This window comes from Ammospiza nelsoni, chromosome 12 (assembly GCF_027579445.1).
Source record: "Ammospiza nelsoni isolate bAmmNel1 chromosome 12, bAmmNel1.pri, whole genome shotgun sequence".
NCBI classification, from domain to species: Eukaryota; Metazoa; Chordata; class Aves; order Passeriformes; family Passerellidae; genus Ammospiza; species Ammospiza nelsoni.
In genome coordinates, this window is record NC_080644.1 from 15,047,398 (window position 1) to 15,074,244 (window position 26,847).

Genomic DNA, 26,847 nt, shown 5'->3' on the forward strand with positions numbered 1-26,847 from the left:
CTTAAAATACCCACAGCTGCAATAGTTTTTGGAAAACACTATGAAGAGCCAAAGAGACATTGCCAACATTTAAAATCACATTTTAAAAAAGATCTAAAGATGCAAATGCCTTTGGTCCTTACTCCTTTTTTGTTTTGAAATGGAAACTTAGTGCCTTGGTAAGTGCACTGGACAAGTCATCTGTCACCGTGGCCCTGCAGGTGTAACATTTGTGTCTTTCTGCATCAGCTGTGTTCCTGTGGTCAGTGCACCCTGCAGAGACTCATTTTCTAGGAGCTCAGGCAGCTGGGGATGCCTGGATGCAGAGTGGTTGTGAGCCCCATCTGCTCCTGTGGCACGTGGGGGGCAGCACGTGGGGACAGTTGCAGACCCTTGGCTCTTCTTCCCAGGCTGCCCTGTGGGGTTTGCAGCCCAGGGGTGCCCCAGCTGCTCAGGAGCCTGTCCTGGTGTGGGGAAATGCACCAGGGCACAGCCTGGGTGTGTGTGGAGCAATGGCAGGGCAATCTGTGCCCCTCTGGGGAATGGCTTACCGACTGCACATCCATGCTTCTTTTCTTCTCTTGATTTCAGAAACGAGTGCCAGTGCAATGCAGTCAAAAAGAAGAAAATCCAAGTAAATTACTGCATGGAAACATGAGACTTGTAAATGAGTGTGAATTTACCAATAGCAATTTTGAGCTGTGATTTTTCTTTTTTAAATAAAATTCTGTACAGTAAGTAATTTTAATATTATACTGTTCCCCATAAATGATTTTTTTTTCTAAAAAACAGATAAATAGATATAAAAACTGGGTTCTTCTAAAACCCCTGGATTTGCAAAGTGAAGTCAGGGTTAGCACATTAGGGTAATGTGTTTGTATGAAATGGAAGGGGAGGGGAAGACAATTGTAAATTTATTTGTTTCCACTTTTCATAAACAATTTAGAATACAGGGTTGTCATTTTTAGGTATTAAAATAATGTAATGTGCTGTTGTTTAAGTACTGTATGTGAATAGCAGTCAGAGGGTTTATAAACAAACCCCATGTTGTTTGGAAATGTAAATAATTTTATTATATAGTAGATCTGATGTATTTGTTGTAGAAATGGACCAGTGAAACAAAAAAAAAAAAAAAAATTAAGGGTTTGTATAATGTGGAATCCCTCATGCTCTAAATAAATGTTATTGTCCTATAAAGTGGGTTGAATTATTATTAGCAACAACAGCAGCATCATTCCAAACAGGAGGATTGGAGGGATTATTTAGAGCTCCGGGCCTGCAAGCTCCTTATATGTAGCTTCAGCAAGGAATTTGTTTAACCACAAACAAATTAAGGGATGCAGCTGCTCCTGCAGAGCAGGGGAGCAGGGCAAGGGCACCAGGCAGCAGAGGAGCCCCAGCAGCTCCCCAGGACACAGCAGCAGCTCCTTCCCTCCCTCTGGAGCTCTGCTGCCATGGAAAGGGGGTCAGGCTCCTTCCTGGGAGCTGCTGGGGAGAGCCCAGAGCCCGAGCTCTGTGCACACACACTGCCACCTCTTTCTTGCTGCATTTTAAAAATATGTATCTGAAAATGCTGATTAAATATAAATTGTTATTAAACAGAAGTTGTCAGCTTTTATAATCCCAGAAATTAGCTATTTGTGCACAAGGTAGCAGGCACTGAGTGGGGCCAATGTCACAGGATCATTTGGGTTGGAAAAATCCTTTAACACCATCAAGTCCATCTGTTCCCCTAGCACAGCCAAGGCCACTAACCCACGTCCCCAAGTGCAGCATCCACACATTTTTAAAATCCCTCCAGGGATGGGGACTCCACCATTGTCCTGGGCAGCTGTCCCAGGACTTGGCAGCGCTCTTCCATGAAGAAATTTTCCCCAGTATCCAACCTGAACCTCTCCTGGTGCAACTTGAGGCCATTTCCTGTCATCCTTGTTCCCCGGGAGCACAGCCCGAGCCCACCCAGCTCCACCCTCCTGTCAGGGAGCTGTGGAGAGTGAATGTTTCCCCCCAGCCTCCTTTTCTCCAGGCTGAGCCCTCCCAGCTCTCTCAGCTGCTCCTGGTGCTCCAGCCCCTTCCCCTGCCCTGTTCCCTTCTCTAGATAATGCTCCAGTCCCTCAGTGCCTTTCTTGCCATGAGGGGCCCAAAACTGTCCCCAGGACTGGAGGTGCCTCAGCAGTGCCCAGCACAGGGGACAGTCACTGCCCTGGTCCTGCTGCCACCCCATGGCTGGTGCAGGCCAGGTGTCATTGGCCCCTTGCCCACCTGGGCACACCAGGCTCTTGTTTAGCTGCTGTCACCAATGCTCCCAAGGCCTTTCCCAAGGCAGCCTCCAGGCACTGTGCAGTGCCTCCATCCTCCCTGCCCGGGTGTGGCTGCTCCTGGCCCTGCGCAGGCACAGCTGATGGGGGTACAGGAGCCACCACTCTCCCCTGGGGCTCACCCTGCTCCGTGCTTGGCCTCGCTGCTCCTGTTGCTGCTCAGGTTGGGTGGGACGCTTTGGAAAATGAGGACAAAGTCCACAAAACTGGAAAGTCTTCACAGAAAAGGTCCCTGTCCCAATAAAGCAGGGGAAGAGAGGGGATGTGCTCCAGTTTGTGGGAAATACCACCCTGTGGGGAGCAGACAGGATGGAGGTCAGGGTCACCATTTCCAGGGACATGGACCTTGGGAAAGAAGAACTGCAAGATCCAACCACTGGGAAGGAGCCTTGGAAGGAGCAAAGGGCCCTGTACTGATCCTGTGAGCAGTGCTGGACTTGGGAGCAGCTCACAGTCCTGGAGGAGAGCTGAGCCAGGCTGTGGGCAGGGGGGGCAGCCCATGGGGCAGGGAAGTGATCCCCTGGCATTTGGGGATCTGCAATGACATCACCTGGCTTCCACCTCCCACCCTACCACAAGATGTTGATAACGTAGAGGAGACACAAGACAGGGCCACCGGGATGGCCTGGGCTGGGACACCTGAGCAAAAGGAGCCTTTGAGGGGGATGGGCTCCATTGCCCTTCATGCTCTGCAGGAGATGGAGCCAGGATTTTACAGAGGTGTGGGCTGGGAGACAGGGACAGACAGCACCAGGACAAAAGGAAAGAGAGGAGCTTCTGACTGAGCAGCAGAAACTATTCCCCCTGGGATGCAGTGGCAGGATCTCTCTCTGGAGCATGGGCTGAACACAGCCTGTGATGTGAATTCAGCATTTGCCCTGCTCTGAGCAGGATGTTGGACTGGACCTCCTGAGCTCCATCCATCCCAATAACCCCAGGCTTTGTCTCCAGCTGCCAAATTTGGTTTTCCCATAAGAAGGTTTATCAAAGCCATGAAAGCTCACTCCCAGCTATTTTTTTCATTCCCAGTTTCTAATCTAACATTTCTCTGAAGTGCTTTTCCCAGCAGCTGGGGGTCACAGGTGTCTCCTTGGCTTGGCTCTGCTGGAGGAGCTGGCACAGCCTCTGGGCTGGGCAAGCCCCATCGCAAAGCTGCTCAGGGCCATGTCTCCTCTCATCCTGAGTATCTCCAAGGATACTCCTTGAGTATCTCCAAGACTCCTCAACCTCTCAACCTGCTCCTGTGGCCAACCATCCTTGCCGTGAAAAAGCATTTTCCTATCTTTAAGTGAAATTTCTTTTTACTTCAATTTGTGCCTGTCCCCGCACTGAGAATGTTCCAGTTCTGTTTTCAGTAATCTGCACACAGGGCGGGATCTCCCTGAACCCCTTCCAGGCTGGGCAGTCCCAGCTCTCAGCCTCTCCTCATCTCCAAGCCCTTAATCACCTTGGAGGCATCTCTGCCTCTGCTGGGTGCTGAGAGCATCTCACACTGTGCTTGGAGAAACAGCTGATGCTGCACAGATTGGCTGATCTGGGATTTTCTCAGGGCAATCGACATCTGCTTTAGTCATTATCTGCTGAGTTGTAAGGTTTGGTGATGGGGAGGGGGAAAACCCCCTCCAACCCCTCAGCCTGTGCCATCCTCTCTCCTGTGTGTCCTTGTCGTCAAAGGGGATGTTTTTTCTGTTATCTGTCATTCAAACCATTGACTTTTAAAAGCATTTTTAAAAAACCAAAGCATTTTGCAGACAGATTTACTTGCAGGCTTTAGAGAAATACACATAAAATAGATTTTAAATATATATTTTTTTATTTCTTGTGATTTTTTCTTTATATTAGATTTTTTTTTTCAGTCAAGAGACAGCATTACAACCTAACAACCAAAACCAGGTTACACACACACAGGCACACTACACGATGTGTCCCAGGCAGTCGACACACAGCAAATGTTTACACAATGTCCTACGAGGAGGAGACGCCCCTTCCTACGAACCCTGCTCACACCAACTGAACACGGAACACAGAGGAGGACGGATTTCCTTAGCTTGGGTTCCAGACGGGCCTCAGTCCTACAGCACAGGGGATGCAGGAACGTGGAGGGTTCCTGACGCTTCTCCCAGCCCGGGGGCTGCGCCAGCCCCAGGCAGGAGGCGGGAGGGCACCGAGCACTCTCCGGGGCATTGCAGGGAAGGCTTAAGGCAACCTTGTCCGGCCACGGAACAGCCATCTGTCCATCTGTCCATCTGTCCATCTGTCCTGGCGCTCCTGCATCCGCCCTGCTGCTCCTGCTCCCGCTCCTGCTCGCTCTCCAAACACAGCCCCGGGGGCAAATGGGGTTTAGAGCTTTACAAAGCTGCCTAAGAGATTTAGTATATCCAAAATGCTAAATGCTTTTTAGGAAAAACAAAACAAAACAAAACAAAAAAAATGCCAAAACAAACTTTTTGGGGCATTCATTCTGTTGGGGTTCTCTGAAAAACCCCACAGTGACTTTGAAAACAACACAGAAACACAGAAATACCAAAAACTGACTCCCTGGTCACCTCTTGCATAGGACTTGTAACTGCAGTTCAGTGATTTTTTTCAAGTTCTGTAATTGTGTTAAAAAAAGATGCCAAACCATGAAAAAGGGTGAAGGCACATGTACAGTCAGTCAGCCCCACACGGGGCAGGGCAACGTGTGGGCAAGAGTTTCACAAGCAGGTACCAGGGGTGGATCCACACACACAGAATATTGCAGTGCTCTGTGCAAGGACAGCTCTGACACAAGAGGAAATGTCACTGCTACACCTTGTGCTGCTCCCCCATCCCCAGGCTCCCCAAAGCACAAAGCTGAGGATAACAATTCAGGGAGACTTGAGCTGCTCACAGCTCCCCAGCCAGGGTACATGAGGTGGATGTGAAAGAGCAGAGGAGCTTTGGGCTCCCCTGTGCAACCCATTTTAAGCTACACTTAGAATTTACTGCGCTGCACTTAGAATTTACCCCTTCATTTGCAGAGAATAAAATCTTCCCCCCCCCCCCCCCCCCCCCATGCAATGAAATAGGGTCAGAGTGGAAAGCAGAAGGATTTTCAGGTTTAGCTGCAACAAAGTCAAAGCTTTGCAGCTCTTTTTGTGCTCTGGAGCCCTGTACAGAACATGGGGTTGGAAAAGCAGCTCACTCACCAGCCTGGGAGGTGTCAGCTCAGAATGAGGGACAGGGGACACACCTGGGTGCCACCACTCTGCACAGAACTGAAAAGATGATCACACAGAAATTCCTTTGCTATTGAATGGAGCTGCTCATCCTCATCATCCTCATTCCTGCCAGGAGAGGGTGATGGGTCAATGACAAAGGTTTTCAAGAAGCACAAAGGAGGCAGATGGAGCAGGGAGATCTCCTGGCCAAGCGTGGGCAGCTGCCCAGAGCCTAGGGCTGGGAGGGCTCTGGGATCCTGGGGACCAGCAAGGAGAAGGTGGCATCTCCAATGGGGCTGAGGACATCTCTCAGCAGAGAGGGGACTCCTCAGGCAGGCAGAGCCCTCCCACTGCTGCACCCAGCTCCTACAGCCACGTCCAGGCAACCTGTGGCAGCCACTCCAGTGATGGCAATGGGACAGGGATGGAGCCCCTGAGGCCAAGAGGAGGTTCCTGACTTTGTTTGGAGCAGGTCTGAAGGTGGGAAGCTCCACCTTGAAGAAGACAAGCCCCGAGGGGATCAGCCCCTTTTAGGCCATTCCTGTCCCTGTGGCAGTGCCCTGGGAGGGAGCTGCTGCCAGGGTGGATGAGGATGTCCCTCCTCAGGATCTGGTCCTGCCATCAGCTGTGCTGAGGAGGCCACCACAGTCCATGGTGGAGAAGGGCTTGGGGGGAAGCTCTGAGGAGCTGGGGGGACACTGGGCTGCTGCTGCTCCCCTCCTGCCACCAGCAGCCATTGCTGAGTGCACACAGCAAAGGAGGAGCAGCAAACTGGAGGCTGGGAGTGGTGGAGCTGACAATCCCTGGTGGCTCGAGCGTCCCTGTGGCACCAGCTGGACGTGGATGGCCTCCTGTTCCAACCCAGACACTCAGGGAACACTCAAGGGCTGCCAGCAGCCATTCCCAGTGCAGTGGGGCTGGTGCTGCCTTCTGAGAACCATTGCTCTTGACTTGAGGTGACTTATGTCTTCCTACCGCTTCCTAATTATTAGATGTTTGATCTTTGGGGACTCACTTGTTTTTCAATAAATTCACATGAAGTTTAGTTTCCACTTTATGCAGGGCAATGGAATTGATACTGATCCAGAGGGGCAACTGCAAAGCTGTGGGACTCAAGCCTAGAACCTCACTGGAGTATTTTTTAATCTTTTTTTTTTCCTTACTGGTGTGGTAAGACATCTAAGGGGGTGTTTTGCTCCCCATTAGGGCTGAATAAAAGAGGAAAAAGTACTAGTATGATGTAAATGTAAAATTATTGATAAGAAACAAGCCTAAAGAGAGAAGATTCCTGCAGCAGTGATCTTTGGGATGAGCCATGCATTGATGTTCTGCACAATGAGAAGGAAACGTGGACCCCAATGGAAAGAATTGTTTTCCTTCCAGACCAAGCTTTTGCAGCAGAGTTTCTTAGAAAGAGCATTTGTGAGTGCAAGTTTCAGAGCAACAGATGAGAAGGATTTTGCCCCCACTCCCTTGGCATCCCTCCAGCCCTGTGGTGCCAAGCAAGAGCCAGAATTTGGTGTGGAACTTTGTTGTGGCTGCTGCTGAGGGGCCCTGAGTGTGCCATGGCCACAGCTTGGCCAGTGCAGGCAGCACAGCCCTGGGGCCCTGGTGCAACCCAGGAGGAGGCATTTCCCCAGCAGGGCTGTCCCTCCTGTCCCATCACACCCTGAGGGCTCATCCTGCTCCTCTGCCAGAGCAGAGCCAGGCAAGCAGAGGCAAATCTTACTGGGAGAACAGCCCTGCACCACGGGGGCTCCAGGGGTGGGGAGATTCCCCCCTGCAGAAGGGGTCTCACAAAGCCCAGCACTGCTGAGAGCGCTGTCCCAGCCTGCCCCAGTGCCCAGCACTGACACACGGCCCAGCAAAGCTGGCATTTACTGAGCAGGGATTTGCCCAGGCCTCTCCACTGGGAATTCTGCCCTTTTTTATGCTTTCATTGCAAGAAACACAAAAATTTCTTTCAGTTGCCTGCATCACCATGTCCCAGGTGATCATTTCAATGGCTTCCCCATCCTGCTGTCCCCTGACCCCAGAGATGTGGTGGGTCAGGCCATAACACACAGCCCTGCTGCACTTCCCAAACCCCAGGAGGCTCAGTGCTGAAAATCTGTACCTGCTTGTGCACAAGCCAGTTAAAAAGGGACCAGCCACATTTGGCTGTAAAGGTGAATTTTCAGGTCACGAACAAATGAAGAGGAGCTGCAGCCCAGGAATGATCCCACCAGGAATGGCCACAGTTTCACACAGGAGTGTCAGAGCAGCTCCTGTCACCACCACGTGCTGCCCTAGCCACATCCCTGCAGCACCCCAGAACCAAACCCCACATTCTAACAGAGAAGCCTGGGAAAAGGACATTTTTAAAGACCCCAGCAGATTGTTTTGTCCCTGAGTCCATGCTGTAGTTTCTCCTTACATGAGTACAGAAAAGAAAGCAAAATTCACCCCACCTGTCCCAGCAGAACCAGCTCAAGAGCTCCCTGCAAACCAGAACCCTCCCATTGGAAGCACCACACAGTGCATCACAAATACTGGGTGCAAAACAAATCCCCAACAAACCCCCCAAAAAATCAACCCCAAAACAAGCTACAGAACACCCACACTGGGCTTTGAAATATCTACACATGCAAATGGGTGCGCACACAGGAAGTTCTCAGTTCTTAAGCACCTTTCATTTGTTTTAAGATTCAAGGAGACAAAAAACTTCAGTGGAAAAGGATTTTCTTGCTCTGGCAGCACTGGGCAGGAGGCCTGGGACCAGGGCAGGCCTTGTGCTTGCTGCTGGGCAGGAGCAGAACCCTGCAGGTCTGCAGAGCACAGGCTGACCAGAGCACAGGGAGGGGAGGGTGACACTGGGGGTGACAGTGGCCTGGCAAGGGTTGGCAGGTGACTGTTAGGTGTTAATACATGGCAAGAGTGCAAACAACAGAGGGGACTTGCAGGAGCTCATTTGCTGTGGTTTGTGCACTCTGCTGACCCAGCAGAGGCTCAGGGTCTGGATTAACATCTTCATGAAAACATTATTAATAATTTATTAACATTTTATAAACATACTCTGGATATAAAGTGTGGTAATAGTCCTGCTTCATCTTCTGTGCTGGCTGGGCACAGAGTGATGAAAGACATCTCAGACTGGCACAGAAAGAGTTTGAATTTGCTTCTGAAAACCGGGACAGAGGAAGAAGGTCACCTGTTTGAAATGGGCACTGGGGGCTGGGTGCTGGTGGCAGCGCCAGGCTGATACAAATCCCCAGGCACACGGCAAAGGAGAAGGGTGCACGGGAGGATTTCCATAAGGGATTTCTCCTGGGGTACCATCTCCAGCAGCTGGGCAGGCACAGGAGAGCCTGGCAGGTGAGACAGGGCAGGATCTGCTTGGGGCCACTGCTGCCCCAGCCTGTTCCTCTGGGAGCTGCCGAGGGGGCAGGGGGGCACAGCCAGCCTCTGCTTTCTGGAGTGCTCCAGAGGGACTGGCAGCAGGAGAATCTGCAGTGAGACCAAGCTGGGCGCTGCACAGTGCTTGGCTTCTGCCCTTCTTGGTGTGTGCTGGGGCCAGAGAGGAAATTCCCCATCACAGCCGGGCTCAGCCCCTGCCCTGCCCTGCTCCCAGCCCAGCCCAGGCACCGCTGCAGGGCAAACAAAGGCATTGAGTGTGAAGCCCAGGAAGCCCCAGGATGTAAACGCTGCCCTGGAGTCAGCAGATGCCATCTCTTCACTGCAGGGCGATCTCGGGGGGCTCTCAGGGACAGAGGCTGTGGGGCAATGCCGAGGGCTCGCCGTTCCCCTCTCGGGATGGAGCTCTGGGAAAGCCGAGGCAGAGCAGAGAAGGGTAAATGCTGCAGGGGAGCAGCAGCAGCAGCTGCCATGGCCCAGGCTGCCTGGCCCGGAGCTAGGGGCTGTTGCTACTAAGAAGGTTCATTTTGGCTTTAATCTCATTAAAAGAATTAATAACTATCAGCTGTCTCAGTTTGGGCTCACCACAATTCCTGCAGGCAAGATCCCCAGCTGATATTAAGGGATGCAACACGGTGAGTGGAAGAACCTCTGGTGAAATCAGAATTTTCTGGAGTGTTGTGGGGGAGTCTTGTCTCAGAGGGTGGGAATCCTGGCTGTGGTCACGAGCAGGACACTTTCCCAGGGCAGAGGATACAAAACCAGTTCCTAAAAGGAGCAAACTGGGAGAGATCAGCAAATTTCTGCCGGATTTGAAGCTGTCTCAGCTGGTGCTGGAGCCAGTGAAAAGCCTGTACCATGTTCTTCCAAAGGCAAAATGAGTCCATCAGGGATTTACATTAGAAATTAGCATTGCCTAGCAGTGAATTTGGCCCTTCACAGGAAAGGGGCAGGAGGGCCATGGGGATGGAAGGAAAGGATGCCATGTTTAGCGGGGAAAGAAGATGCCTCTGTCACAGCACCTGTTACAGCAATCCTCTCACTCAGGCCTGCCCCATCCTGACCCATTGCAGCGGCTCCCAGATCCATCTTTGTCCTTACTTCAGCCTCTTCCCTCCAGCCTCCTCTTCAGCATCTCCTCACCACCACCACAGACGTGCTTTGGCCACCTGGGGGAAGCTGTGCAGATCCTGCCTCCTGTCCCCTGCTGGGGACAAACACCGGGCAGACAGCGACCCTCGCTCAACAGAGCCTCCTCTGAGCGTCCAGGAACAGAGAGAAACACACACAGAGATACAGGGGCACCCCTGGGACACAGCTGGGGCCGGGGCAGTCACTGCTCCAGAGCCAAAGGGCTGCTCAGAGGGGACTCCCAGCCACGGTGATGCCACCCCAGGCTGGGCACCCCTCCTGGCACGGCAGCCAAGGCTCCGGCGCGGCGCTGGGACGGTGCTTTGATTCCTGAGATTCCTTTTAAGGTTGTTAAAAAAAAAACAACACCGTGAGGCACCAGGAGCTGCCTGGCTGACCCAGCCATGGAGATTCCACCAGCACTTTCAACCACAAGCCCCTTCAGGACTGGCAGTGGGGCGTTATCTTATCACGGTAAAATGTAGCTAAGAAATCAAGGAGGGGGAGGAGTGTTTGCTGGTTTTGCAGGGCGGAAGCAATATTTAGTGTCGTTGATGAGATTTTCCTAAAAATCCCAAATCTTGTGGCTTCATTGCTCTTGTCACTCCCGCTCGATGTCTCTGTGACCTCCCAGCCAGGCTGTACATGGAGTCATGATGTGAGGAAAGGCACTGATGTCACAGGCTTATCAGGACAGACGGGTTTCACGGGGAGCGGGTGATTTCAGGAACAGGTGATTTCAGGAACAGGTGATTTCACCGGGAATTCCGATTTCCCCGGGAACGCTGGGCAGAGCAGCGTGGGCTCCATGCCGGCGGCTCCGGGGTCGCGGCCCAGCCGGCATCGAGGGCGGGGGCGCGGTGAAGGGACAGGGGGAAGATGAGGAGCGCGGGTCAGGCGTGCGGGCGCGGGGTGCGGAGCGAAGCCGCCGCCGTGTCCCCGGTGTCCGTGGGGGCCGCTCCCGGGGCCGGGGCCGGGGCAGCCCCTGGGCGGCGGAGCGAGGTCAGTAATTGCAGTGGCGCTGGCAGGGCTGGTGGACGAAGGCCCCCGGGAGCTGCTTGGCGCGGCGGGGCGGGCGCTGCCGGGCCCGGTTCTGCCGCTGCAGCGCCTTCTGGGCCAGGCGGTGCCGCTCCGCCAGCTGCCGGGCCCGCTGCGCCCGCTGCGCCTGTCCCGCCTTGTCCAGCGCCGCCGCCTTCACCGGCAGCGCCCGCCCGCGCTGCGGCACCGCCGGCTCCGGCCGCGCCTCCGGAGCGTCCCTGCGGAGACAGCGGAGACAGCGGCGTCAGCACCGGGCCCGGCCCGGCACGGGGGGGACACCGGGCACCGACCTCCGGCCCCACGGCCCCACGGCCCTCCTGCCCTCCAGCCCCACCATCCTCCTGCCCCACGGCCCTCCTGCCCTCCTGCCTCATGGCCCTCCTGCCCTACGGCCCCACGGCCCTCCTGCCCCACGGCCCTCCTGCCCCAGGGCCCCAGGGCCCCACGGCCCGCCGAGCGTGCAATGCCCCAGCAAGGCTGGCTCTGAGACACCTGAAAAAATCAAGACACCACCAAGAGCTCCACTGCGTCTGAGCCCCTTTAGCCTGGTCTGTCTCCGTCCCACAGTGACCCCTCTGGAGCCTTGGCTATCTCAGGTTCCCTTTAGCCCTTCTCTGCCCCCTCCAGCACTGAGGCACTCCAGAACACTCTGTCCACTCTGGACATCAAGCTCTGGCCCTCAGGGTGACTTGGGAAAGAGACAGGTCCTGAAGGAATGGTGTCACCTAGACAGGAATGGTGTCCACTAGGCAAGACCAGTGTCACCTAACCAAGAATGGTGCTCTCTAGCCAAGAATAGCACCCCCCAACTAGGAATGCTGGCCCCTAACCAGGAACAGTTTCCTGGCCTGGAGCAAAGCTCACCCCAAATTCTTACTCCTCCCCTGCCCCACTGAGGAGCTGCAGGGGAGGAGTTGGAGGGCTGGGACTGGGGGAGAGCTGGGACCCCATGGCACCCCCCTGGCAGCCAGGGCTTGCCCAGCAGCAGTCGGGCTGAGCGTGGGCACACTCCAGGCTTTCCCTGGGAGCTGCAGGGCAGGGGAGAGCAGCCCTGGGGGAGGACAGAGCTCCAGGATGTGGCCCAAGAAATGGGTGTGGAGAGCTCCAGCCCACAGGCCTGGGGGGCAAAGGGGCTATTTGGGGCATTTCTGTTTAATTTCCCCACTGCTGAGCTGCGGTTTCGGGCAAGGAGAAGTGTCCCACTCCCCAGAGCTGTGGGACACCCACCCCCATGCTGGGCCAGTCTGGGGACAGGCAGGTGGTTGAGGAGGGCCGCAGCACCCTCCTGCCTGAAGGACCTGGGGGTCTTCAGTGGCCACTGTGCCCAAAGGCCGCCCTGTCCCACTGGGCTTGCTTTGCTTGGGCCATGCCTATGCAAACCCCTGGTGTAAGCCCTGCCTGGCAACTCCCCCTGGACGAGTGACAGGTGGCACTGGCATTGGCAGGAGTGGCCTTGGCAGAGGTGGCCGTGCCAGGAGACCCTGCTAAGGGCGGGGGAGACGAATGCAGCCCTGTCCCTGTGCCAAGCTCGTGTCCTGCAGCCATGGCCATCCGAATATGCTACTGAGACCCCTTGGCAGAGGGTTTTGGACACGGGGGCTGCCAGCCATGCATGGTGACAGCTGGGGCACCGTGCCACATATGCAGTGTTCCCTGAGGTGGGTGTGGGGCACTGATGTCCCCCACTGCCACGCTCTGTCCGTGGGTGAAACATTCCTGGGTGTGGGCAGGGATTTGGGATGGCAGGACCAGCGCTGGTCCCTCAGTGGGTGCTGGGGCTGCTGCCCCCCAACACTCTCTCAGCGCACTCACTCTGCGGCTTCGTCCTCGGGGCCCTCCCCGTCCACCTCGAGGGTGCTGGTCACGTACACCGACATGCTGGGGTGCTCGATGAGCAGGTCCTCCATGGGGCTGCTCCCCACGCCGTCGGGGCCGGGCTCCTCTGCAGTAAAACAGGGGGGAGGGGTGACAAACCAACTCTCGTCCATCAAGCAGGGAGCGGCCGGGGCCGGGGCAGCAGCCGGGGGCGGGGCCGGGCCGGGGGGCGCCGGGCGGGGCCGCGCCGAGCGCCCGGGGCCGCCAGCGGGAGCGCGGCGAGCGGGGCCGGGGCGGGCACGGCTGCCTGGGGCGGGGTGCAGAGCCATGCGGGGCAGCGGGGACACACACACACCATGGACGGGGCAGGGAGGGAGGGGGAGAGAAAGGGGCATCGTTAGTGCGAGAGACACCCACGGCCGGCACTCGGCACACCGGGCCCGCCGAACCCCCGCTCCGGCACGGGACAGCCCGAGGCACAGAGCTGCCACACCGCAGCGTTCACGGCAGCAAGGGGCTTCTTCCTTCTCAAAAGGAGAGGAGAATTCAGGCAGTGAAAAACGCTGCTTTCCCCGCTCTGATGGCACTCGAGCTGAGCCGGGCCGGGCCGGGCCGGGAACGCCGACACGCCGGTGCTCACAAACACCACCCAGCACTCGCAAACACGGAAACCGAGCACACACAGCACAAAAACAGTCCACACCTTTTCTCTGGAAGAAATCATGGGAATAAATTCTTCAGCAAAGGTTTTCACTGTGCCTTCAACTCCAGCCTGTTAGAGGCCAAATGTTGAGTGGCTGATGCAGAGGCTGACACCCCCCGAGCCCCCCATGCCTTCCCTTCCTCACCCCTGCCCGGCAGCAGCACCCGGGCCGCCGCTGCTCTCGGCTGCCTGTGCTGGGATTGCTGGGGCTGCAATGGGCAGGAGCAGGCACCAAACGTGGGGATGCCCACACCCATTGCCAGGCTCATTGGGGGGATTTGAGGGCACTGGTGAGGGGGGAGGCACTGCAGTATCTACATGGATCCTGCAGCTGGATGAGGAGCAGAAGGAAGCACAGGTGAAACTGTTCTTGTGTGGAGAAACCGAGCATGGGGCTGGGTATTCCTGGCTCGGTGCATCCCCAGCTCCTCCTGCAGCTGATGCCCCAGCCCAGGGCTCAGGACAGGCCACAGTTGGCCTTCCAAAGAGGAGAATGCCTTTCTCCAAGTCAGAGGATATCAGCCTATTAATAGCTGCTGACATGCCGGGCTGGAGATTGTTTGTCAGCCTGGGGACAGGCAGGGAGCTGGGCTGGAGCAGAGCTCCCACAAAGGGCACAGAGAGCATCCTGGGCACCATGCCCGTGCTCTGCCAAGGTGGGGTTTAATGTCACAAAGCAATATTTTGGGATCCTCAAGTACCTCAGTGATGCAGCCACATCCTGGGAAATGCTCTTTGCTTTCTCCCGGGGTGCTGAGCAGGGCCAGGCTAAGCAAGGGGGCAGGAGCAGCCTCAGAAACATTCCAGGGAGGTCTGAGTAATTCTGGTGCCTTTTGCAACACAGGGGGCAATGACCAGGCTGGCTGAGGCTGAATCCTGAGGCTCCCTAGGCTGCCTGTCTGCTGCTGGGAGGGAGCCAGGCCGGGAGCAGCTGCTGCCCCACAGCTCCAAGGGAAAGGATGGGGCTCCCAGTTTGGTTCTTGGAGTGTTGGTATAACTCAAGCCCCAGAAATAGAGCTGAAGGAATCTGGTCCCCCAGTGCTGAGGGGCTGCTGTGGGAACAGAGTGCCGCTGAGTTGGCAGCAGGGTGCCATTCTGCTGAAGCCAGCGCTGCACCGAGAGCTGAGGCACTTCCCTGGGAAAACGTGGGAGTGCTTTGTGCCAGAGTCAGGCCCTGGTCCCGTGAGCCATCTGCAGCCTCGAGCCAGGGATCAGGGCACGGCATTTCTCTGGCTGGGGAAGCTCCTGGCTCCTCCTGGCATGCCTTAGGCTCGCTGCAGCTGCTGCCAGCTGGCCCTGACACGTGGCAGCTGCATGCCCACTGCTCCATGGACCTCCCTGCAACAACCCCCTGCCATGGCACTGCCCTGACCCTCCCTGCTCAGGCACCTGAATGCCCAGAGCACAGGGAAGCCTCCCCAGCTGCCCATGCCCACACCACCCATCACCTCCAACAGCTCTCCAGTGCTCCACCAGACATGGGGCTGGCCCTGTGCCCCATCCCAGTCTTGTCCCTGCTCTGGTCCCTTCTCCAGGTCACTGCATATGGGAAAAACACCCTAATGAACAACTTGAATAACAAAAACAGGCAGGGAACATCTGCCCAGAGACCTGCTGCCTGCAAGAGAGAGGACAAACTCCTCCTCCTAAACCTGCAGGACACATCTGTGCTCCCTGAGCTGGGGCCTCACAACCAACCAGGGGCTACCAAAGCAGAGCACAGCCTCAGGAGCTCCTGCACAGGCAGGAGGCTTTGTCTCTGATTGCTGCTGCATTTGTAAGGAAAAGGTCATAAAAACATCATTGCAATTGGCTGAGTCATCAATCTACAACAGAAACTCCCAAGGTCTGAAGAGAGCTGGAGAAGATCTGCACAGGAGGAATTCAATGTGCCTGCTTGGTGTTACACAGGGCTGGGGATGCTCTGGGAATGGGGAGCCCTGTGGGCTCTCTAGGTACAGGCACCTGGTGTCAAATCCCTTGTGCTTGGCATGGACAGTGGGAACAATTTGGGAAGACAACCCCCTTGGAAGCTGAGATTTACTCCTCTCAAATGACCCAAGCATGGCAGATCCCTGGTGGCACATGCCCAGCTGGAACAGGCACCACTGCCCCCTGCCCTGCCATGGGGACAGCCCCATCCCTGACAGGGGAACAGCTCCTGTGTGCTTTCAGCAGGGCAGGGCAGGAGCAGCTTTGCCTGGCTGCTCCTGGAGCAGTGGAACAGGGCTGCTGCCCAGGGCCCAGCTCAGCCCAGGCCATGGCACTGCCCAGCCTGGGATCCCCCTGGGCAGCATCACCCCAAAGCTCTGGTGATTTCCCTGCCTTGCCAGGCTCCCCTCCTGCCATGGAGGCTCCTGGAGGCCTCTGGGCAGCAGCAGCCCCAGCTGGAGATGCTGATGCTGCTCCCACACTGGCAGAAAGTTGAGAACCATCCCTGAGAGAGGGAAAAGGAGGAGCAGGTCAGAGGCTGCTGCAGTGACCATGGCAGAGCATGGGGACCAGGGCAGAGAAAATGAAGGGCAGAGCTGCTCTCATGTGGTGTCAGCTCATCTGCTGATGTAAGGATTTGCCCAGCTCTGGAGAGACAAGGTGCAGCAGAGGCTGTGGGAAGACAGTTCTGCTGCTTTGCTCACCTGCAAGATCAATTATGAGCCAGCCATCCTCCTCCTCCTCTTCCTCCACAAAGGGTTTGGGCTCCTCCAGGCCCTCTGGCGTGCTGCTGTCACTGAAGAAGAGGCTGGTGAGACGCTGAAACATGGTGGGGAGCAGTCCAGCAGGATGGGCAGGGAGACAGAGCTACTGCTGAGCACCAGCTCCCAGGCACAGACAGGAGAGATGGGCAGGGAGGGGAGAAAGAGCCCTCGGGGTGTCAGTGACAGGGAGGTTTGGCTGCCACAGGAATCCCAGCTGAGCAGTGTGCAGTGCAGTTGAGAGGTGCTTCACTTGGCTTCAGTGCAAAGGCCTGGAACAGGGAGAGAAAAAGGAACAGCACATTAAAACAGGCTGGCAGTGTGGCCCTCCTGCGTCCCAGGGGCTCAGGCGGGCTCAAGGGGACAGCAAAAGGTGCCCCTGGCACCGATCTGTGCCATGGCTGTCCCAGCTGGTGCTGTACCTGAAGCAGCCCTGGGTGCCTGTGCCCTGCAGCCCCCACCTGCGCCAAGCCCCTCATTGTGGCCCCATCCTCATGGCTGGGGTGTCCCAGGAGACCCAGGCCCAGGAGCTGGCAGGGACAGAGCACACAGTGGCCCTAGGTCAGGCAAACATGCCAAGCTCCTGGCAGCAGGCAGGACGAGGACAGCACTGTCACAGAATCCCAGACGGGTTTGGACTGGGAGGGACCTTGAAGTCCCATCTCATCCCACCCCCTGCCATGGCAGGGACACCTCCCACTGTCCCAGGCTGCTCCAAACCCATCCAGCCTGGCCTTGGGCACTGCCAGGGATCCAGGGGCAGCCACAGCTGCTCTGGGCACCCTGTGCCAGGGCCTGCCCACCCTCACAGGGAACAATTCCTTTCCAATATCCCATCTAACCCTGCCTCTTGCAGTAGGAAGCCATTCCCTGTGTCCTGTCACTCCAGTCCCTTTTCCCAAGTCCCTTTCCAGATCTCTCAGAGCCCCTTTAGGCACTGGAAGGAGCTCCAAGGTCCCCCTAGAGCCTCCTCCAGGTGAGCACTCTCAGCTCTCCCAGTCAGGCTCCAGACCTGACAGGCTCCAGCCCTTGGAGCATCTTTGTGGCCTCTCCTGGACTCACTGCAGCAGCTCCACATCCTTCTGGTGCTGGGTCCCCAGGGCTGGGGCAGCTCTGCAGGTGGGGTCTCACCTGGGTGGGCAGAGGGGCAGAATCCCCCCCATCTGCTGCCCCCCCTGTGGGGACAAGCCCAGGATGCTGCTGCCTCTCTGGGCTGCCAGCACACACTGTTGTTCACACCCAGCCTCTCATCCCAGCCCTTTGTGGGTCTCTGCTTCCCCTCTGCTCAGCTCATCACTGTTTTATGCCTGGTGTGAACAATGCCAATTTTATGACTGGCTTTTTGCAAATATTAAAGTGAATATTATATGTGTTGTGTTAGAAAGTTATGCTGTATTAATTCTCTTAAGTAGTGTGCTAAATATAGTTTTAAGTTATAAAAAATGTTAAAATAGAAACTATGCTATGTAAGATACTTTTTCTAAAGAAAGAAATCACAGCGAGATGGCAGCCACAGGACACCCAAATCTTTCAGAGAAAAAGAATTTATTGCCCTCTATCAGAAGAAACAAACTTCTTCCCACCTCGAAGGCGTTGTCAGGATTCAGAGGAAGAAGCTGACACTGACCAGACAGAATCCTATGTTTGAATGGAATTTATGCATCATGTATGAGGTGTATGAATATGCAACAGGCTGTTGCTTTTAAGGATTAATCCTTTGTTAACGTGGGGCCTTTTTCGGGCTTGTGCTGCCCAGAAAGAGATACCCAGACTGTCCATAACTCTTTGTTTCTATTGTCTCATAATGTCCTAATTCAAATTGTCCAAATAATTATTACTCTCATTGTATTACTATTTTTATAACCATTTTATTACTATTAAACTTTTAAAATTTTAAAAACAAGTGATTGGCGTTTTTCACACCTGGGAAAGCATACTCTCTCCAGTGTGGGGGGAGCTCAGCACTCATTCGTTTCATTGATGTCTGCCAAGCTCCTGGCAAGGCACAGGAGGGGCAGCCAGAAGGTGCAGAGTATTATTTGTGTGTTATTTGTGTGCCTCTTGGTCCAGAGACATTAAAAGGGCATGAAAAGGCCACGAAATGCCAGCAGGAGCTCAGTGCAGTGAGAGGGACAGCTGGGTGCTGCCATGCTTGGCACACTGAGGTGGGTGCATTGAAAGGGTCAATCCCCACCTCATGGCAAAGCCCAGGTCAGGACCAAGGGGCCATGGAGCTCGAGGGATGCTGCACCCAGGGAAAGTCCATGTGCTGCAGGCAGTGTGGCACGGGAAGGGTACAGGGGCACCACGTGCCCATGCACACCCCAGCCCTCCAGCAGGAGAAGTCCTTGCTCAGCCCTGCTGCCCCCCCAGTCCCAGCACCCTGCCAAGCACTGCAGTTCTGGGACTCAGGCACTCATTCCTTCATGGGATGGAAATGCCTTTTGTAGTCTCTCAGGTGCCTTGGGAGGAGCAACATCTGCTCTACAACACAGAAAATGAGGAACCAAAGGAGCCTTCCCCAGGGCTGGGATCCCCTGGAGCTCAGGGCTCCGCTCTCAGACACCTCCAGCTGCAGAAGGCAGTGATGGAGCATGAGGCAGCCCTGGCACAGCCAGCTCCCCCTCCCTGGCATGGCAGGGCAGCAGGGAGACACCACCTGTCCCCAGAGCAGGTCCTGGTGACTCCCATTGCCCCAGGGGCACAAGGCAGCCCATGAGCCACAGCCCTGCCCCTGCAGAGCTCAGGGCTCCAGCCCAGCTCCCCACCCACTCGGGGATGGCTCAGCTGAGGCTTGTGGAGACTCACCAGGAGGAACAGGAGTCAGGGAGGATGTGACGGTGTTCACAGGGGTTCTTGGATGAGGGCAGAGATGGGGATCTGACTCCATGTTTCTGAAGGCTTGATTTATTACTTTATGGTATATATTATATTAAAACTATACTAAAAGAATAGAAGAAAAGGTTCTCATCAGAAGGCTGGCTAATAATAAAAAGGAATGATAACAAAGGCTTGTCCGAGCCAGCTGACTGTGATTGGGCATTAATTACAAACAAGCACATGAGACCAATCACAGATGCACCTGTTGCATTCCACAGCAGCAGATAATCATTGCTTGCATTTTGTTCCTGAGGCCTCTCAGCTTCTCAGGAGGAAAAATCCTAAGGAAAGGATTTTTCAGAAAAGATGTCTGCAACAGGAGGGGTCTCTGCTCTGTGTCCTGAGAGGGTTCCTGGCTTCCCTGCAGGCACTGAGTTGGGCACTGAGACATGGCAGAGTGGTTTCTCTGAGCCCACATCCCCCAGGGCCACGCTGGGACCCTGCAGTGCCATCCGTGAAATCAGCCAGACACCCCCTGCCCCTGGATCACCAAAGCACATCCAGGTAAGTCAGGGAACACCCCACAGAGGGGCTGGTGCCCAGCTGGGCCCTGGCTGCACACTGGTGTGCTCCACTCCCAGCTCACAGGATGCCCACTTGCCCCAGGACCAGCTCAGACTGGCAAAGGCCACCCTGGCAGCCCCGAGGGTGGGGTGGCCTCAGCACCAGCCCAGCCTGGAAACCTGGCACCTGCCTGAGCACTCACCTAGGCAGCAAACACCTTTTAATATGACATGAATATTCATTATTTCAGATGTTTATTAAATATCTAAATGTGGCAGAAACTCCACAGCCCCCAGGCTCCTGCTGGTGATGTCCCAGAGTCTCCCACTGTTTGTGCTCCCCAGGTGCCCGGGCAGGACAGGCTGGGGCAGGCACAGGGGTCACAGGGGGTCACAGGGGTCAGTCCCTGTGGCTCAGTGTGAGGCCAGCAGTGGGCTCATGGCTCATGTGCTCATTGAGCTGGGGCAGTGCCAGGCTGGCAGAAGGACTGAGCCAAAGCTGAGCCCAGTGCCAGCAGGGAGGTCCTCAGGGTGACACAGTGGGGCTGGGGACAGCAGGGTCCCCTGTGCTGTGCCCAAGCCCACCACACCAGGAGGACACTGGCACTGCTCTCAGTGTCATTCTTGTCCCTGCCCAGATCTGGATGTCACCCAACAGCAGAGCTGGGGACAAGGTCTGGCACACAGGGACAGGGGCAGAGAGTGGCCCCAGTTTGGCTGCCAGGGCAGGGTCACCCAGAAAAGCTCCCAAGCAGGCAGCACAGGGCAGGGCTGGGGCAGGCAGGGATTGTCCCTAAAACAGCCTGGAATGTCTGGCTGCACCGAGGGCTTCCCATGCTCTGCAGCCTTGGCTCTGGGAGCCCCTGCTGGGGGCTCACCCTCCAGCAAGCTCAAGGTCAAATGGCCACGGACACGGTCAAAACCTTTTCGTTTTCCTTTGTTAAATGATTATATTTTAGTTTTCCTTTGTTAAATGATGATAAAAGTTTTCACAGGACAGCAGGAAAGCTGCTCCCCCAGGAACAGCTCAGAGCACCTGCCTGCTTAGGGACTGCTCCCCGGAAAATCACAGGAAGGGAAGTGAGGTACCTGGATTCCTCAGGTCCACCACAACCCAGGGGTAATTTGTTTTTTCTGAGGACACAACAGACACCATTATTTTTGACTGTCCTCTCTCCCAAACGTAACTTCTTAAGTTAAGGCACAGGGGCTCACAGGCAGCTGCCATAGCTGTGGAGGAAGTGGGAGAGAATTAAAAGCTTCCCTAAGAGCAAAACTTGAAATGGATCATTTTAAAGGATCATTCCCCAAAGAATTCAAGTAAATCTCCAGCTGTCACCCTCCCCAAGCCAGGGAATGTGGGGGCTGCAAGAGACTGTGCTACAGGTGGGCTACAATGGCAGGACCTGCCCCATGGTGGTGCCCAGGGAGCTGCAGGAAGCTCCTGGCAAAGCTTTCAGAACCAAACCTGCAGGGTGAAGGCAGGATTGAGGCCAAAATGCAGGCAAGGGCCAAAATTAGCACTAATCCTCCCCCCCACTTTACCCTGTCTCTGAAAACCTCAGGCTGAAGCAGCAGGATGAAGCTCCAGAGCTGTCAGCAGCTGTGGGGCTGGCACTGAGCTGTGTGGGGCAGTCAGCTCAGGGGTTGGGGCACCCAGAGGGTCCTGGGTAGGCTGGGGGAGCTCACATGAACCTCATGGAGCTCAGCCAGGCCAAGGGCAAGGTCCTGCACCTGGGTCAGCCCCAGCACCAGCACAGGCTGGGAATGGCTGTGTGGGGAGCAGCCCTGGGACAAGGACTTGGGGGTGCTGCTGGTGACAAACTGGATGTGACCCGGCCATGGGCACTGGCAGCCCAGGAACCAACCCTGCCCTGGGCTGACCACAGCGTGGGCAGAGGTCAGGGGGGATTCTGCCCCTCTGCCCACCCAGGTGAGACCCCACCTGCAGAGCTGCCCCAGCCCTGGGGACCCAGCATCAGAAGGATGTGGAGCTGCTGCAGTGAGTCCAGGAGAGGCCACAAAGATGCTCCAAGGGCTGGAGCCCTCTGCTCTGGGACAGGCTGGCAGAGCTGGGGTGCTCATCTGCAGGAGAGGAGGCTCCAGGGAGACCTTGAGCCCCTCCCAGGGCCTGAAGGGGCTCCAGGAGGGCTGGAGAGGGACTGGGGACACAGGATGGAGGGACAGGACACAGGGAATGGATTCCCATTGCCAGAGGGCAGGGTTAGGTGGGATATTGGAAAGGAATTCCTCCCTGTGAGGGTGGGCAGGCCCTGGCACAGGGTGCCCAGAGCAGCTGTGGCTGCCCCTGGATCCCCGGCAGTGCCCAAGGCTGGATGGGTTTGGAGCACCCTGGGACAGTGGGAGGTGTCCCTGCCATGGCAGGGGTGGAATGAGATGCTCTGTAAGGTCCCTCCCAACCCCAAGCACCCTGTGAGTCTGCACTCTCCCACCCCCATAGAAAGGAGCAGCTCCTGGCCTAGGAGACCCTCCAGGCCCTCCCTGGCAGCCACCAAGCTCATCCATCAGCTCATTGCAGAGGGCTTGGGTGACCTCCCAGCCCTTCACAAGACCAGAGACTCCTTGGCCAGCTCCTGCCCAGTGAGATGGCCATGTGCCACCTCCATCCCTGCACGCTCCAAGCACTTCTCTCTGGAGCAGCCAGCAGCAGATCAAGCCCTGAAGTTTATCCAGGTATCTGGAGTGCCTGTGCTTTCCCTGCAGCAAACATTTTCCCCATTTACACCAGGGCATGGAGGGCTGGCAGCCTCAATGGGAGCTGCAGCACAGGAGGGACCCGATTGTGTCCCTGACAGGGGACTGAGAACAATCTGTGCCTGGTCACCAGGCAGAGGCGGTGCCCACAGAGCCAGTCTGGACCAGGAGATGCCTTCTCTTCCTCTCAGGTCCCTTCTCTCAGCCCTCCTGTGTCTGCAGGTGCCCCACATCTGCAGGGGAGGTGTGTCCCAGGTGTCCCTGCTCAGGACACAAGGGGACTGACTGCCTCTGTGCCACACCGCTGGGGCTGAGCTGCCCAGAATGCACCCACTGAGCCCCTGTGCCCTGCCAGAACTGGGGCACCACCACGGGACAGCTACCATCCTCCCCAGGCTCTGCAAACCAGGCACTGCCAGCACAAGGGCACAGCCCACCAGGGACACTCAAGTTTCTAAGGGAATTATGCCCATCAGAATCCTTCCAGAAAGTCCAACAGCATTTCACAGCAAGCCAGAAGGTATTAAAAATATTCAATTTAAAATGGAAGTAAGGGAACCACAATGCATCAAGTTTTTTTTTGCCCTTCAGCAGCCTCGACACAATAATTAGTTTTGTGAGTCACCGTGGCTGCAAATAACCGGGAGCTGCGAACAGGGAGCAGGAGGGCAGCAGGGCCCGGGAGGTGCGGGGAGCTCGGGGCAGGAGCTCGGGGCAGGAGCTCGGGCAGGGAGCTCGGGCAGGGAGCTCGGGGCAGGAGCTCGGGGCAGGAGCTCGGGCAGGGAGCTCGGGCAGGAGCTCGGGGCAGGAGCTCGGGCAGGGAGCTCGGGCAGGAGCTCGGGGCAGGAGCTCGGGGCAGGAGCTCGGGCAGGAGCTCGGGGCAGGAGCTCGGGCAGGAGCTCGGGCAGGGAGCTCGGGCCGGGACCTGCAGCGCCCGGCGGCTCGCACGAGTCCCAGCGGGCAAGGAAACAGCAACTCCCCTTGGAAATGGCACCGGGCTCCCAAAGTTTCCATAAATACCCGGCGGAGGGAGGGATGCTGCTGGCAGGGCGGAGCGGAGCGGCCCTTGCTCGGCACAGCTAAGAACACCCTGCAGCCAGCCCGGCAGGAGGCAGGGTACAAACGTGGTGCCTTCCTCCAACCCACTGGGGAAATGGGATCCTCAACTCATTTCACCTAAATTAGACAAGCGTTTCGAAGGCTCGCTGTGCTGCTTGCAGGAAAATAGTAAACCTGGCACAGAAGCACATAACGCAGAAGGAGACCCGGCAGCTGGGCAGCCCAGGGGAGCTCAGCTCATCAGCCCAGAAATGCCCAGTGAATCATCCCTGGGCTGTCCCCGGCACTCCCCAACAAGGAGGGACCAGAGCTGGCAGGGACCTGCCTGGCACAGCTTGGTGGGGCTGAATTAACGCTGAGTTAGGTCCCACAATCACTGTGCTCCAGGTCCAGCTGATCCCACTGATGGATTGCCTTGGGGGAGCCCTGGGCACAGGGCAGAGCTGCACCCCGAGGTGCTGCCAGCACGGACAGACTGATTCCAGCAAAACAGAGGCTGAGCCAGAGCCTCTTCCATGGCAGATCAGGGGAGGAAGGCAGAGAGCAGTTTGAAAAATCCCAAAAAACTCTTCATCATGACACTCTTCTTATCAATGGCAGACCAAGATAGAACCTGAAGCGCTTTCCTCAGCCAGTCCAAGGTCTCAACAGGGACTAGAGCTCCCACATGCTCCTCCAGATCCTGCCTGAAGGAGGGGACATTGCAGGATGAGGAGATGTTTCTCCTGGAGCTGCTCTCTGCACTCACAGCAGCTCCTCTGTCACTGCTGCACGAAGGTCCTTACCCCAAGGGCAAATGTGACCTCGTGCTGCTAGATATCAACACACACAGTCCTGGCAAATCTGCCAGGGGCTGGCAGGATCTTGGAAATTTTAGATTTGCCATGAGCCACGCTATGAAATTTTAGAGCTTTCCTCTCTGGGATGCGCTGAGTGAAGCATCCCGAGGAGTGAAGCATCCCGAGGAGCTGCACACCGGGAGGGAGGGAGGCAGGGGAGCAGCCCAGCCTCGCACCCTCCCCAAACCACGGACCTGAACAGACCCTGGAGCACTGCACTTGCACAGGAACCCCGAGCTCCTGCAGCTCCCCCAAGGCCGCTCAGGGCTCCCTCACTGTGCAATCAGCATTAAAAACCCCTCAGATACAAGGTTGTGTCACAGGGTTTTCCAGCCTAATTACAAGCAGGTGTTACCATTTTATTACCTGGGGGAAAACTTTTCTGTTTTTCCTTTTTTGTTCATGCAGATAAGCAGCAGTTTGACGCAACAAGTTCCCAACAGTGGCAGTGAGCTACAGCAGACAGCTTTTGTCTCTTTTTGTGGTAGGTTTGTTGTTTGAGGGGGGAGAAGGGGGGGTATTTTGGGGGGAGGAAATGTAAAATGAGAGGAAAGATTTATTTTAGAGAAAAACAACACAGTTCTTGGCACTCTGTAGATTAAGTCTGGTGGGAAAGGAGGTCCAGCACAGTCCTGTACCAGAGCCCAACACCTGTTTCTGGGAGGGTTTCTGGGATTGTTTCCTACCCCAGCAAAACCTTGGCCAAACAAGCAACAGCACTTGGCACCTGCCCAGCTCAGCCCTCGTTGGTGCTGCTTCAGCACTGGCTATTGCTGGGCTCAAGGGGGTTTAATCCACTATTTTGGGGTGCCAGGGTGCCAGTCTCTTTGCTCAGGTGCTGTCAGCAGGGCTGTAGCTCCCCTGTACAAATATGTATGTTTATGTGCATAAAAGAATTACAAGACCAAAAATGCCCTTTTTAACCTGCTTTTACACTCCACAAAGTCCAAGTTTTTCCACAATGAGTCCCCCTAGATAGAAGCAGGATTAGTTTCCAGGGCCTGCCAGGCTCAGTCAAGCTGAGGTGAGAGACATGAAATCCAGAGGAAAGCGGCCCTTTTAGAATTTATGACTTTTGTGAGCTGTCCCAAAGGAGGTGCCCTTAGAACAGCAAAAGCAGAGGGAGATGCAGTGTTTGGTACCTCGGGGTCCATCCTGGGATGTGGGGGAGTTGCCCCATGGCACAAACCTCGGCCAAGCACTGCCAGCACCTCCCTTTCCACACACAGCCCCTGCCCGGGCAGCACAACCAAACTCCACAAAAACATCAAAGCACCTGAATCTCATAAAACCTGGGGGATTTACAAAGACAATCGACATCTAAAGACAGAGGGATCTAAATCCAAAGCACCAAGGATTTCCTGTAAATAAGTTAAATAGATAATACTTTGTGTTAGAGATTTACATCTATTTACATTCTTTACACAAATTTATTTCATACAGTATACTATATATGCTGTATTTTATACAGTATATAACATACAGAATAGGAAGGTGTCCCTCCCAGGACACCCCCCCGCAGGGGGTTGGAACGAGATGATTTTGAAGGTCACACCCAAACCGACTCATTCTGTGATTCCATGACATATTTCATACATTGACACACACTTATATTTATATTTTCACATTCCTTTTCCAAACCGCCACGTTTCGCACCCAGAGCGCGTCTAAACATCACGGGGGGAGCCACATGCCCGCTTCCTGCCGAGAAAAGCCCCACAGCGGCGGGCCCGGGGCAGCCCCGCGTGCCCACGGCGGGCAATGCCCGGTGCCAGCCTGGCCCCGGCGCGGGGGTCACGGCGGGACACGGGGGGAGCGCTCTGACGTCTCAATGTCAAATGCAAATGAGGCAACGTCACCGCAGCGCAGCCAATGGCAGCGGGGAACGACCGCCAATCTTAATCCGGTGAAGAAGAAACAAACAACGGGCGCGGGGGGGGCGCAGCCGAGGGGTCCCGGGCCGCCCCCGCCGGGCGCTCCCCGCCCGGGCCGTGCGGGCCCGCAAAGCCCCGGCCCGGCCCCGACCCTGACCCCGTCCCGCGGGCACTCACCGGCCCTGCGTGTCCCGGGCGGCGGCAGGCGCTGAGCTGGTGCCGGTGCGGTGTGTGTGTGTGTCCCGGTGCTGTGTCCCGGTGCCGCTGTGTGTCGGTATCCGTGCCCGTCCCGGTGCCAGTGCGGACCCCGCCGTTCTGCCCAGCGCGCGCCGCTCCCCCGCACAAATCGGCACCTTCCGACAGCTGATCGTGACGTCACAAAGCGGCCCCGCCCCCCGGGGCCGCAGCCAATGGGAGCGGGCGCAGCGAGGGCGGGGCCGGGGGTCCCGTGAGGGGAGCGGGGTCTCGGGGGATGCGGGCGGGCGAGGCCGGGCCGGGCCGGGCCGGTTCCTCGGGGCAAGGGGCGGCAGAGCCCCGGGCAGGCGGCGGCGAGGGGCTGGGGACTCCCGGGGAAAAGGGAAAGGCTGCAGAGCGCCGGAGTGCTGGGGCAGAGGGGAAGGGCTGAGCCCCCGGCGGTGCAGGGGAAGAGGGGAGCTCCGGCACCGAGATCCAACGGGAACGGGAGGAGGCAGATGGACGGAAATGAAGACCTGAAGCCACTGAAA

At 56.3% G+C, this 26,847-nt stretch overlaps 2 protein-coding genes across 3 annotated transcripts in view; one reads left to right on the forward strand and one right to left on the reverse strand.

The window, feature by feature from the left end:
- NCOA6 (nuclear receptor coactivator 6) overlaps positions 1-1,176 on the forward strand; it is a 36,848-nt gene extending 35,672 nt beyond the window's left edge. The window contains exon 15 of the mRNA XM_059480755.1: positions 571-1,176. Coding sequence (XP_059336738.1) covers positions 571-617 — 47 coding nt within the window. The 3' untranslated portion in view covers positions 618-1,176. The remainder of the gene's footprint in view (positions 1-570) is intronic.
- A 4,139-nt stretch (positions 1,177-5,315) lies between these two features.
- On the reverse strand, positions 5,316-26,474 carry TP53INP2 (tumor protein p53 inducible nuclear protein 2). Of its 2 annotated transcripts, none has more exons than XM_059480673.1 (4): positions 26,300-26,474; positions 16,196-16,524; positions 12,854-12,983; positions 5,316-11,259 (listed from the first exon to the last, which is right to left on the reverse strand). In XM_059480673.1, exons 2-4 carry the CDS (start codon positions 16,317-16,319, stop codon positions 11,007-11,009), a joined length of 507 nt encoding a protein of 168 aa, XP_059336656.1. In that variant the 5' UTR covers positions 16,320-16,524; positions 26,300-26,474; the 3' UTR covers positions 5,316-11,006. The 2 variants fall into 2 exon arrangements, with proteins under 2 accessions (XP_059336656.1, XP_059336655.1); XM_059480672.1 differs by having other exon boundaries at positions 12,854-13,163.
- Between the last annotated feature and the right edge of the window lie 373 nt (positions 26,475-26,847).